Source organism: Carettochelys insculpta, chromosome 25 (genome assembly GCF_033958435.1).
Source record: "Carettochelys insculpta isolate YL-2023 chromosome 25, ASM3395843v1, whole genome shotgun sequence".
Lineage (NCBI taxonomy): Eukaryota > Metazoa > Chordata > Testudines > Carettochelyidae > Carettochelys > Carettochelys insculpta.
In genome coordinates this window covers 10,569,941-10,581,982 of record NC_134161.1, presented here as the reverse complement: position 1 = coordinate 10,581,982, position 12,042 = coordinate 10,569,941, and the positions used below count along the sequence as shown (strand labels likewise).

The window sequence follows — 12,042 nt, the reverse complement described above, 5'->3', positions numbered from 1 at the left end:
CTTGAGAAAGATGCAGAACTATTTACTTCAAACCCTGCTCCCCACACCATCCAGAATTGTGCTGAAAAGCTTTCAGAATCTATGGTGCAAGTTTATTTCCATTTATAATTCAACACAGTTGAGAGAGAGAGAGACAGAGAGAGGTATCTAACTTTGGTGAACAATAAATCATGCATACATTTGTCAACACTTAAATGACTTACAAACCTAAGTCCTATTTTAAAAAGTGACTTAGACACTCAGAAGACTAAGGTGACCCAGATTTTTAAAGGTATTGAAACACTGCTGAACCTAGCATCACAACACCTAGCTGATTTAGGAGCCAACATCATATTTTCAAAAGGGATTTAGACCTTCAGAATAACCACAGCTTTAGCCTGGTCAATCGTCAGTTGAGTTGATAGTACAAGATTCTGACAAGTATCAGAAGGGTAGCCTTGTTAGTCTCTATCCATAAAAACAAGAAGCCCTGTGGCACTTTAAAGATTAACAGATTTCTGGGAACATAAATTTCCGTGGGCATGCTTCCTGCATCTGACAAAGTGGGTCTTGGCCCATGAAAGCTTATTCTCCAAAAAATCTGTTAGTCTATAAAGGCGCCACAGGACTTCTTGTTGTTTAGTACAAGATTCTGTTACAAACAGAAGGCTTCTTCATCCCTCTCAGCCTGGAACGTACACTGTTGCGGACCAGAAAAGCAGTTTTAAGAAACAATTCAAACTGTTTTGAAAGCTCAGTGACCTTGGACTATGTTCACTGCTGAGCTACAGGTTTGACTGCGGGTTTGGCCATACACAAAAGATAAGAGAAGAAAATGGCTGTGTTTAGGCCACTCGACCAGAAGTCAGAACAACTAGGGGTTAACACCTGGTTTTGCCATAAACTTCCCATGGGACCTTGTACAAATCACTTAGTTGCTCTGTGCTTTGGTTTCCCATGTGTAACATGGAAGGAATAATTTCTCGTTATCACACAAGGGCATTAGGGGGATAAACTTAGTTAATACTTGTGTTGTACCCAGCCATGACAGTGATGACCGCTAAGAGAACCTGTGATTCCAATCTCATTGCAAAGCTACCACAACAATGGCAGGTGTTACCAGGGACAAGATGTTAAACTGCATCAGCTGGACTCAAATGCTGGAAAAAAAGGCTCAGATAAAAGTGTGCTGGCAAAGCAAAGCAGTGTGGGGATGCCGGACAAGGAAAGCAAAGTTTTGAACTGGACAATCTCCACTAGTGTGACTTGCTTAGGCACAAATGTACATGAAAGCTTGCGAAGTGTTCACTCGTATTAGATCTGGCGCTTACCAATGCTGTGGCTGTGCATGGCAAGCCAAACTTAGGGGCAAAACAGTATATTCTATGAGACATTAGAATTTGCAGCAAGCTGTCCCCTGTCCTGGAAATGGGCATTAAATTATGAATGAAATTAACCTTGCAGTCCACTTTTTGATTTTTCTGGTAGAAGTCTGAGCATTATTTTCAGAAGCACCTAAGTGGGTTGTGCATGGAAAAGTCACAAGCAACACAACTGATTTTACTTCCTATTGAGAAATACCAAAGATGATGCTCACTCAGGAAACACCTGTTTATTGGGAAAAGATTCAGGGAGTTTTGTGGACTCAGTTCTTAGCAGTGATTTGACCACTGGACAGCAACTGAGGCCAGGCCTCCCACACAAGGGATACCAACATGCGAAGGCTATGAATGTTTGCATAGTGTTAAAGTATTCGCAGGGAGGAATCAACTGGAAAAAGCTCTCTGGCCTGGAAAAGATTTTGGTGCAGGGAACTCTTACCTACCACCATCTAATCTGGCATTATACAGTAGTTTATGTTCTGCCTTTGGTTTCATGGTGCAAAGTTCAAAGTCATTTAGTCATATGCACCAGGTATCAACTGAGTTCTCTGAAAGGAAGGTGATATTGAGATCTATATCTGCACCAATTCAGGGGTCAGAACTACAGGTTACTTAAGTGAGAAAAGGTTGCATGAAGTTCAGCCAACAGAGGAAATAGGGGAGGGACAGAAATAAAGCTTAACAGCATCTAGTCAGAAGATTTTCAAACATGGTTCATCAGAGTTGAGAGTGAGGAATTCTAACAATAACCATGTTAAAAACTTATTTGGTCTAGACCAGCAACAGGCAACCTAGGCTGGGGAGTGGACTGTATGAATAGCACTCCATCTCAGTAGGCCACAAGGATTATTGTAACCAAGATGGTCTCCCAGGACAGTATAGTTTTCCTAAGTGTGCTGTGTACCTATAATATGCAGGATGTGTCAACTGATCCAGTGCTTTTATTGGATGCAGAGGAAGTTCCTGGCTTTCCCAGTTTATGCCATTAGCATGCATTTCACATCACATGCACTTGCTTTGTGTTCATCACTTTAGCATTGCTGGTGGGGAAAAAGCTATGCAGATGGAAACCAGTGGAATGTGGCAATCCTGAGAGTGGGCCATAGTAAGCAAAATGTCTCATGGGCCACCCATAAAACCCCTATGGGCTGCATGAGGCCTTTGGGTTACAGGTTGCCCTCCACTGGTCTTGACCTACGTATTTATCGGCAATTTGTAAAGCATTTTGAAAAGGGACCATGGGGGTCACTTTTGCTTTGGCTATGATACATCAGTCCAGCCTGTCTTTTTAGAACGCTTGTTTTTAAACATAAGAATGTCAGGCCTTCTCTACTTTAGAAGACTATTGCCTGGAGAACAACCAAAACCTCAGCACTGGCAGAAAAGAAAATACCAATAAAAAGATATTGAACAAAATATGCAATAAAAACATTATCTCATCTATTTTGTCCTCTAGCATTGCAAGAGTTAGAGAGTGAAATCTGAGCTAGATAAGGCAAGGGATTGTTATCAATATCTCTTACACCCGCTGCTAACATTGTAGGCATTTGTTAAAGATTCTAATAACCACCCTGCACATACAAAAGAGGGAGAACTCACAAAAATGCTCCCAGACTTCCAGGAGATATGAAAGAGCAGACTTGCTGTTTCTAAGTTAGGAAGCAAGCAGAAACTTCTCTCAACTCTCCCAAACTCATTTTTCCAGGCCTTATTAAATCATAAGAAGAAAGGACAGAAAAGTTTAAAAAAAAAAAAAAACACCACACCCCACACCCTTTGCAACTCATCTTTAAACACATTCCCTAATCAAGTCTGAAGGCCTTCCTGAAGTTCATCCCAATTTGAGCAGGCAACCCACATTAATAAACCACATGCAACTGTTATGAATATGATTTCAGGCAAGAATTTTGGAGCTAAAATGAAGGCTAAATCGTTCAGTCTACAGCTCAGCCAAGCACATAATGGTGAGGTAATAAAAAAGTTTAGAACCTTTGCTACGAATAATGTTGCTTTGGGAGCCTAATGGTAATCAGATCATTAACCCTATTTGAATGTAGATTTGTGGGGTTAAGATTACTATTTCAAATGTAATCTGCTATGTTGGCACTCACGCAACACAGGTCGTTTCCCATGCAAAACCTTTTCATTTGAGTGCTGTAAGTTCATCATTGGAGAAGAAAACTTTAACGGCTTTAAAAAGGAGGAACTATCAGGTGAGTGGCATTGTTTTCTGTATCAGAAAGGTACACATTTGTGTTGACATGAGAAGCAGTAACTGTGCTGATTCAAGTGGTATTTTGTTTCAAGGATTCAAAATGAATTCAATCTACTGCACAAAAAAACATCAGGGAAAGCAGTTCATGTAGGAGGAGCAGTTTTAAAGTGCTTAAAACTCCAATGCACATAAGACCATCTCCCTCTCCTCTCTCCCATATCAAAAGTCAACATTTATGTGCACGAGAATAAGCATCTGACAAATTAGTTTCCAATTGCCAAGAGAATATAAAGCAGCAGATGAAAAACAAAAACAAAATACAAAAAGTCAAAGCTTGCATGTGTTCTACTTCCCAGAACTCAAAGGGGGAAGAAAGCAAAACAAAAATTCAATTTTATATATTTTGCAAAGTTAATCATTGCAAGGCCAAGTCCTGTATGTCAATTCCAGCCTGGAATAAAGGGTTTTTGTCTGTGTGCACCTGCTGAATATAAATGCCCAGAAAAAGATTCCCAACAGAAACGGTTATTGTTCCATAACTGGAGCACTGTATATATGATGCTGCAATGCCACCACCTACTGGAACAAGCCAGGACTGAACATTAAAAAAATGCTGAAGAACAACCCTAGAGTGGGGTGGACAACAAAACTAGCAAGAAGAACCGTTTTTTTCCAGTTTGGTAAAAAACTCAATAATTCAAGATCTGCAATGCATGTGAATACAAGCTGGTCCTTAATAAAGTGAAACCTCACTTTTTGTAACCCCTAGTCAAAGAAGAGTACACACACAATGATTTTTAATATGAGACATGTTTACTGAAGGACGCTCACAAACTTTTTACATATTCTATTTCCTCACTTCGCATGTGTGTTGTATCACTCTCTTCCTGACTTTCACTCCTGAACCTTCTCCCGCCCTCTCTCTCTCAGCAACGGGTGCTCTTTAACATTGCAAGAGCACATATCGTTTGCTATTTAGACATGAGTTGTTCATTTTTGGGCTTTTAGGTGTTTATTTACTGCTTATGGAAAATAATCAGGTGAGGTTTTTTTTTAAAAAGAAAACAAACAAACAAACAAACAACACCCCAGCACTTTGCAATTATAGCATCAGGAACCACAAAGAAGTCCTGAAAGAGCCACACGTTGCAGACGCCTACCCTACACTGATGGTCTTGGAGGCTTGACCCCTCAATTTACTCAGAGTAGGTAGGAACACTAGCAGCAGCTGGGAAGCTTCCTCTGCACACATCATCTACCCATCCATTCCCTAGAAGTGCAGCTTAGAAGGGTGTTCATCTTTCCATGTCCCACTCAGACAGTGTCCTTCCTTCTGAGACCGACAACAAGGGTACCTGCCAGTATCAATGCGATGGAGCTCATTAATACCCACCCATTAAGAATTAAATCAGAACAACCAAGTTACTGCACCGAGGCCACAATAGGGTCAGACAGCAAAGACTTATGGTCAACTTTTCAAGTATGTTTGAGTAGCATCTAGATCTCTAAGCCCACAGAACCCAAGCAATTCAGATTTCAGGGTAATCCGGTATGATTCCTGGTGTGTATGAGTATGGCAACAGGTCTTCCTTCAAGCAGCAGTTTCAAAGCTCCAACTCTGACTTCTAGGGACTCTGCTGGCTGAACTCTTCCTCTCAGCAGCTCCTTCTAGCAGCTTCTCCTTGCCTGGGCCTGGAACTTCCTTTGAGTCACCCACTCAGTTATCCCATTCTCTTGATCCATCCCAAGTGAGTCTAATAACACCCAACATCTGTCAAGACTAGCTTGGGAAAGAGGGGAATCTTGCCAGCAGACTTGGGATTTAAACAATCACCTAGAGTGGCCCCAAATCTTCCTCTCCTAGACATTAACTGCTTCCCTGGACCCTCTTCCTCACTTCCAGTGATTACTTGCATGATTTTCCTGACCCACATCTGCTTTCACATGGAATGAATAACTGGCCTCCCAAACCATGTCCTGTGGTCTAGAGGCCAGTACCCTGTCATATGCAGTCATGAAAGAAAGAACAGCTGTTAACCTTCACTGTTCTGCCTATGCCCTTGCATTCTTCTCCCGCTTGTCACTTTTGTAGTTTCAAACAAGGCCAGGCTCAGAAGGAAGTTTCCCACTCCTCCACTCCCACTTTCAAAATGTTATTAGGCACAGCTGAGTAGAAAGAGGGTAGAGATGAGAGAACATGTGAGCTTTCCAATGGAGATTTCTCTCTTACATTCAGAAAGAACAACGGCTGGGATTTGAAATTCAATTTGCTTTGCTCTCTGGATATCTTACAGAACTGGTATCCTACCTGGCAATATCTGGGCTGGGATCCACCAGAGAACTGACAAACCTGAAGAATAGAGACTCTTTCCACTTCACAAACTCCTCCTACAGAAAAAAAGTAGACAGTGAAATGTCAGCATGAACTAGGAATGGCTCCACTAGTTTCCTTAAGATTGCATCCAGATACATGCTCTGGGTCATAACAGAAGACATACAAAAAATGCCGAGAAGGCTTTAATTCTGAAAATATTACATATATTTAAATGGCAGAGCAGCAAGTGTCCCAATTGATCATCTAAAGTTAGCAGAACAAGAGAAGGAAGAGAAAATCCACATTCCAATGCTGAGATGCCAAAAAGCCATTCCTCTAGGTTGTCCTCATAAATTAACACAATGGTAGTCTGCCTGCCTAGGACTCATTATTAAATAGAGAGTGGAATACCTGCTGTCTTTCACGTTCTGAGGTCTGCAGCACAACTGACAGATAGCAAGAGAAGGTTTGTGCCATGCTTCTGTTTGGTTGACACTTACCTGTTACAGCCATCTACTGGGGGACGGTGGGGAGGATCAGGGGGAGAAGGGTACAGATTCAAGGAAACAACACAAGACAGACAAATGTTGAACCAAAATCACTTAGGCTATGTCTACACTACGTGATAAAAACTCAATTTTCAGACAGATAGCTTGATTTTACAATGTCACTGTCTTCACTGTAATACTATAAGGTCGATTTTAGGGAGTGCTAAAGTCGATATTCTAACACCATCGAAAGTGACTCAGCGTAGCATAAAGTTTGAATTAATGCTAGTGCGGAAATGCCATGTCTTTAAATCGACTTCATTAGTTTTCAGAGGTGTTCCGTATGTATCCCACGATGACCCACAGTTGTCCGCTCTGGCTGCTTCCATCTTCCCTGCTCTCCAGGTGCACAGGAAGTCGGTAACAGGAAGCCAGAGAATTTGATTTCATCACCAGCAAGTCTGAGAAATTTAAAGGGCGCTCAGAAGCCTGAATTTCTTTTAACCATCACATTGTTAGCCATCACGTTGCATTGTTAGCCATCTCTTGCCATCATGAGTACTCAGGGTTTGTGATCTGAGTTCTCAGGGTCGCAAGAGAGCTCCAGCATGGACCCATAACGAGATCATGAATCTCGTTTCAGTTTCGGGAGAGGAAACAGTGGTAGGCAGACTGTGACTATCCAAGTGAAATGCAAATATTTATGAAAAGATTTTGTGTGGGATGATTGACAGAGATTACTCCTGGGACATTTGCAATGCCGGGTGAAGGTGAAAGAACTCTGGCAGACTTATGAAGTACAGGAAGCCAAGAGACAATCCAGGTCATCTCCAAAGATGTGCAGATATTAAGAACAGCTGGATGCCATGTTGCCCATTCTTTATTTGGACTCTGCAGGAAGCCCTTTTCTGGAGCCTGGGGAGAACTGACAGGAGGTGAGCCTAGAAGGGGGGCCGGAGGAAGAGGGCAATGGAGAGGATGACGGGGCAACAAGCAAGAGCCTGAGGTAGCTATTCCCAACAGGCCAGAGCTCTGCAACCTCAAGCTGGTCCCCTCTACACCGATCCCCAAAACACTGGTGTTCTTTTTTTTTTTTTAACTTTTAGAATGCTATCATCAGGTTGCGGCTGGGTTTAAGTATACATTTTCTATGGATCTATGCCCCTCAGAACAGCGTGTTGATATTTCTGGGGATGGAGCATTTATCCTTTTTGGCAATCTCCAGGAAGGCCTCATCCAGATACTCTTGTATTTTTTTCCCCCATGAAGTTTTTGGGCAGACCTGACTTTTTGTGGCTTCCACAACAGTACATCTTGCCATGCAACCAGATAGCAATCCGCTATCATAACGCCACACAGCATTTTGGTAAATTTTCCAGGCTTGTGCTCAGACGTCTTCTTTGGCAACTTAAAGAAGCATTGCAAATTGGATTAGATTTCTCTGCAATGCTCCATGCCCTTTTGCATTTCCCTGGACTGCATCGTCGCACCACATGGTTGGCAGGTACTCCTGTCAGGTGTTGCAAACTTCCATGAAGTGATCGCCACTCACTTGTGAACTGTTAAAGACAGTTTCATTCTTGTATTGCTGAACTTCAGGACAGGGGCCAGGAAATCACAGAGTTCCATAAAGTGGACTTGCATGTGCGTAAGTTCTGCACCCACTGCTGGTCGTCCTAAGACTCCAAAACAATGTGGTTCCACCAGTGACTGCTGGTTTCATGAGTCCAAAACCGCTGCTCCACTGTCAGCAATGCATCCATGTGAAAGTTCCTGGTCCACAGTTGAGTGATTTCCTCTCCAGCATCATCATCATCCCAGCCCACTGACTTTGTCATCAAACGATACACTGCTTGACTTTCCAGAAAGTTGCTGTAATGGCCTGTGCAACAATTTGAAGCACTCAAGGATGCATGCATGTGCTAGTGCTGTGCCTCCATTTCCTGTGTTTTCACGCCGTTAGTGGGTGCTCTGAATTCTAGGACAGGGCTTTGCATTCTGGGATCGTGATATCAAACACCCACAAGCAACTGCAGCATTCCGTCCCCACTGCCGTCACAACACAGTGGTACAACCCCCACAGAATGCAATAGGGCTAAGGCACTGTGGGAGAGGTACCCACAATGCACTGCTCAAACAGTTGAGCTTGGACAAAGCAATAGGCCTGTCAACAGGGAGAAACGGTAAGTCAACTTTCTGGAACATCTGTGGACAATTAACTTTGAGTTTATAAGACTGGGGTTAAAAAGTCAAAGTTATTAAAGTCGATTTTATTTCATCGTGTAGCCATAGCCTTAGCTAGCCTGCTGAACTACTATGGTGGAAATTTACTTATTCATCCTCGTTCAACTACAGCAGTAACAGTTTACTGTTAAGTGTATCTTAAAGTCTGGGTAGATTGCAAAGATATTATAGGGTCAGTCTGAAAGCAGCAAACATATTGTGCAGATTGTTAGGATTCTTTATGATGGAAGCTGTTGTAATGGAGTACTAGCCGAAGCATTCTACTCACCTGCAGAAGGTTGGTAAGCAGGATCAGTGTTTGCTTGCGGATGAAGGGGTTCGGGTCCTTTAGGCACATGGAAATGTTGGGAATGTATCTGTCCACCATAGTGGTGTAGCGGATGCAGAGGTCACACATAACTATGACAACATTATTACGAATGGCCACATCTTCAGACACCTCCAGCTCACGAGCTAGGGCTGCGACACATTTCTTTGCGAGATCCTCATGCTGCAGACACAGCTTACCTGTCAGACAGAGAGAGAGAGAGAAGACGATCAGAGCTGTGAATACTACAGTTCCTAACGTCCTCACAATTACCCTTCCACCTCCTTTTGGTCCCTGATGACTCAAAACACATGGACAGAGAAATCAGGACAAGGAGAAACAGAAGCAGAAAATAGCAAGTAAACAAGGAATAAAAGCAAGAAAGCCTTAACGACAACTGTATGAGAAACCCACAACCTACCCCAAGGGAAAGGTAATCAAGAACTGTCTGACCTCTCTTCTGAGAAAACAAGAGACCTATATTATGAGTCTAGTAACAACATTTCCTCTTTCCCAAAAGGCCATATAGGAAGCTAAGAGCACAGCATAAAGATGGATGCATAACAAGAAAAGAGCCACCCTGTAACATTACTAGAAGCCTTTTAAAATAACACTAATATTTTGTACCTCCAAGGGTTTCTAAGATCGTTAAGAACACAGGATTTAGCCTCGTGTTGTGCATAAATGAGGAAGCAATATTTTTGCTGCACTAGAGAAGTGACATGTTCACAACCACACAAGTAGTATAAATCAGAGCTGGGAACAGAACCTAGTTCTAACCTTCATTATACAGGATATATGTACTTAACCCAGTCTTTAATGCAAAGTTTCTGGATCCTCTCTCATATAAATAGAAAATAGGAACTGTTGTCAAAGAACCCTTCTAATGCAGCCTGCTCTGAAAAGCACTGAATTCTTCCTAGGCCTCTGGTGAGCCTCTTGTGCATCATGTAATTCTACAGTCAGATGCCAACAAATTCAGAACACAAGCCTGCAGGGTTCTTCAGGTCCCACTAACTGTGCTACTCACTGGTTAGATACTCTAAATCTTTACAAAATTATCCTGTTAATATGTTAATACATAAGGTCACCCACTCCAATGCATTTACTGGTTTGGAATTACCAGAAAACTTTGAGCTATAGCACTATGAACACTGAATACAGTTCATGTCTGTGACTAAGCTCTTGCTAAGAAGTTGTAGCGATTTTAACTATGGAACAGAGAAAAGGGCAGGAATCAGCTGTACACAGCACCCATTCCCACTATAGGACAGCTCTTACCCAGTGTAATGAATGCATGGGCTCTGACCACTGAGGGCATAGCAGATCCTCTGAATTGGGATAGTGGCTGAGAAACTGGGAGTTCTTCACCATCTGGAGGACTACACACTAAGAAACAACAGACCAAGAATTAAAACCCTCAAAACCAGAGAATTTTCATTTATTAACATAAACTTAAGACCAAGGAGAGGGCCTCACATTGATCTACGTTGACAGGACAAGCCAGGATAGACTGAATCAAAAGAAAGATGCGCTTCTCCACTTTGGCTGGACACAGCTGGGCAGTCTCACCCAAGGTGAAGAGATGTCTCACCTAAACAGAAAAGCAACAATGCAATCAAAAGAGAAGAGAGCCGACAACTAAATCAACAAGCTTCCATATGTTATTCTAATCAGCCAATGTTTCAGTGGTGCTACAGCTTTCAAAACAGCTTAAAATTCTCTTTGCCCTTCAGAAGGGAAGATATCACCTGAGATATGAGCCTGTAGGAGGCCCAGTTAGAGCTAATTCGCTACTATCTAACTGCAGAGAGCCAATTTCCTTTAAGTACCTGTTTCCAACTTCTCAATAATAAATGTCGCTACTGAAATCGACCAGGTCGTAGGGATAGATTTAAATTTCTTCTTTTCTCAAAACACACAAATGAAGGCAATGGCATGATGAATTTTGCATTAATACAATCAGCTCAAGTCTCCCAAAACTCTGGAAATGAACTCTATTTTATGGCTCTCTCGTACGTCCCTCAAAATTTCCATTTGGAAAGGTATCAAGTCACTGATACACAAAGGTTCCATAGACATGTGCATACAAATACCAAAGGGATACAGCATTTCCCCTATAATGATAACTAATAATGCTCTTCCTTCTTTTGAAACTTCAGGATCTGAGAAAGTAAGAGCAGCAAGGAAAGAGAGGAGCTATACTTCTTCAGCCTGCAATGGATGCAGTTGATGACTAGATGGCTTTAAAAATGGACTGCTCTGACAAGTAAAAATGTGAAAATGAGACTTGCTTGCTCAAAGCAGCTCTCTGTGTATTAAAACTCTCTCTGTTGACAGAGTTATTACTACTTCTAACTTTGCCACTCCTGCCAAACCAGCACAACTCAGAGAGTGAACTGGATTCTGCATCAACAAAATACCCAGTCGTATTCCAATTTCAGGGGTGATCCCTCCAGTCCCACACTTTGCTTTCAAATTGGGAGCTCAGCTCCACTGGCATACCCCAAGTGAAAGTAATCAAGATGCACAGAGCTAACTAAGGATACAATTTTAACAGGGTTGCACAGATGCAAATGAGTGAAGCATTTGGCCTACACTACATAATGCTTTATTGTGGTGGCAATACATGAAACAGAAGGAACACATTTGACTTTCGCACCATAGATGTCAATTCTCAGACAAATTCCCACGAAACAAGCACATTTGATGTACAGCCACTCAGATTAAAGGTCACTGCACTGATCACATTTGGAGTATTCCTTCACCACCATATAGACTAGAAGTTATTCAGGAAGTTTAAGGGGAAAGGCTAGATTCTGAAGAAACTGATGGCCTCAGTGATTCCCTTTCGCTCACAAAAGCTTTCTATGTGGAGCCTACTTTCAAAGCACTACTTACTGTGTGAAACTTGTGTAACTGACCCAAGCCTGCTGCTCTCTAGGACTCACAGGAGAACAGAATATTTCATCACGTTAACTATTGCAGTGAATATTTAAAAATAAAACAGCCATAGGATTCCAATTCATGTTTATTTCCGTAATAAATATCAGGAAAGCAAGCTAAGGGCCAAAAGAACACAACAAAAAATCCTGTATCAAGTTACAAGGCAG

At 42.1% G+C, this 12,042-nt stretch overlaps 1 protein-coding gene across 1 annotated transcript in view; it reads right to left on the bottom strand.

Moving 5' to 3' along the window:
• The window catches only part of NCAPD3 (non-SMC condensin II complex subunit D3), a 41,027-nt gene that overhangs the window by 8,826 nt on the left and 20,159 nt on the right, over positions 1-12,042 (bottom strand). Inside the window, exons 18-21 of the mRNA XM_074976949.1 lie at positions 10,409-10,523; positions 10,211-10,318; positions 8,891-9,129; positions 5,885-5,964 (exon numbers count right to left, since the gene is read on the bottom strand). Coding sequence (XP_074833050.1) covers positions 5,885-5,964; positions 8,891-9,129; positions 10,211-10,318; positions 10,409-10,523 — 542 coding nt within the window. The remainder of the gene's footprint in view (positions 1-5,884; positions 5,965-8,890; positions 9,130-10,210; positions 10,319-10,408; positions 10,524-12,042) is intronic.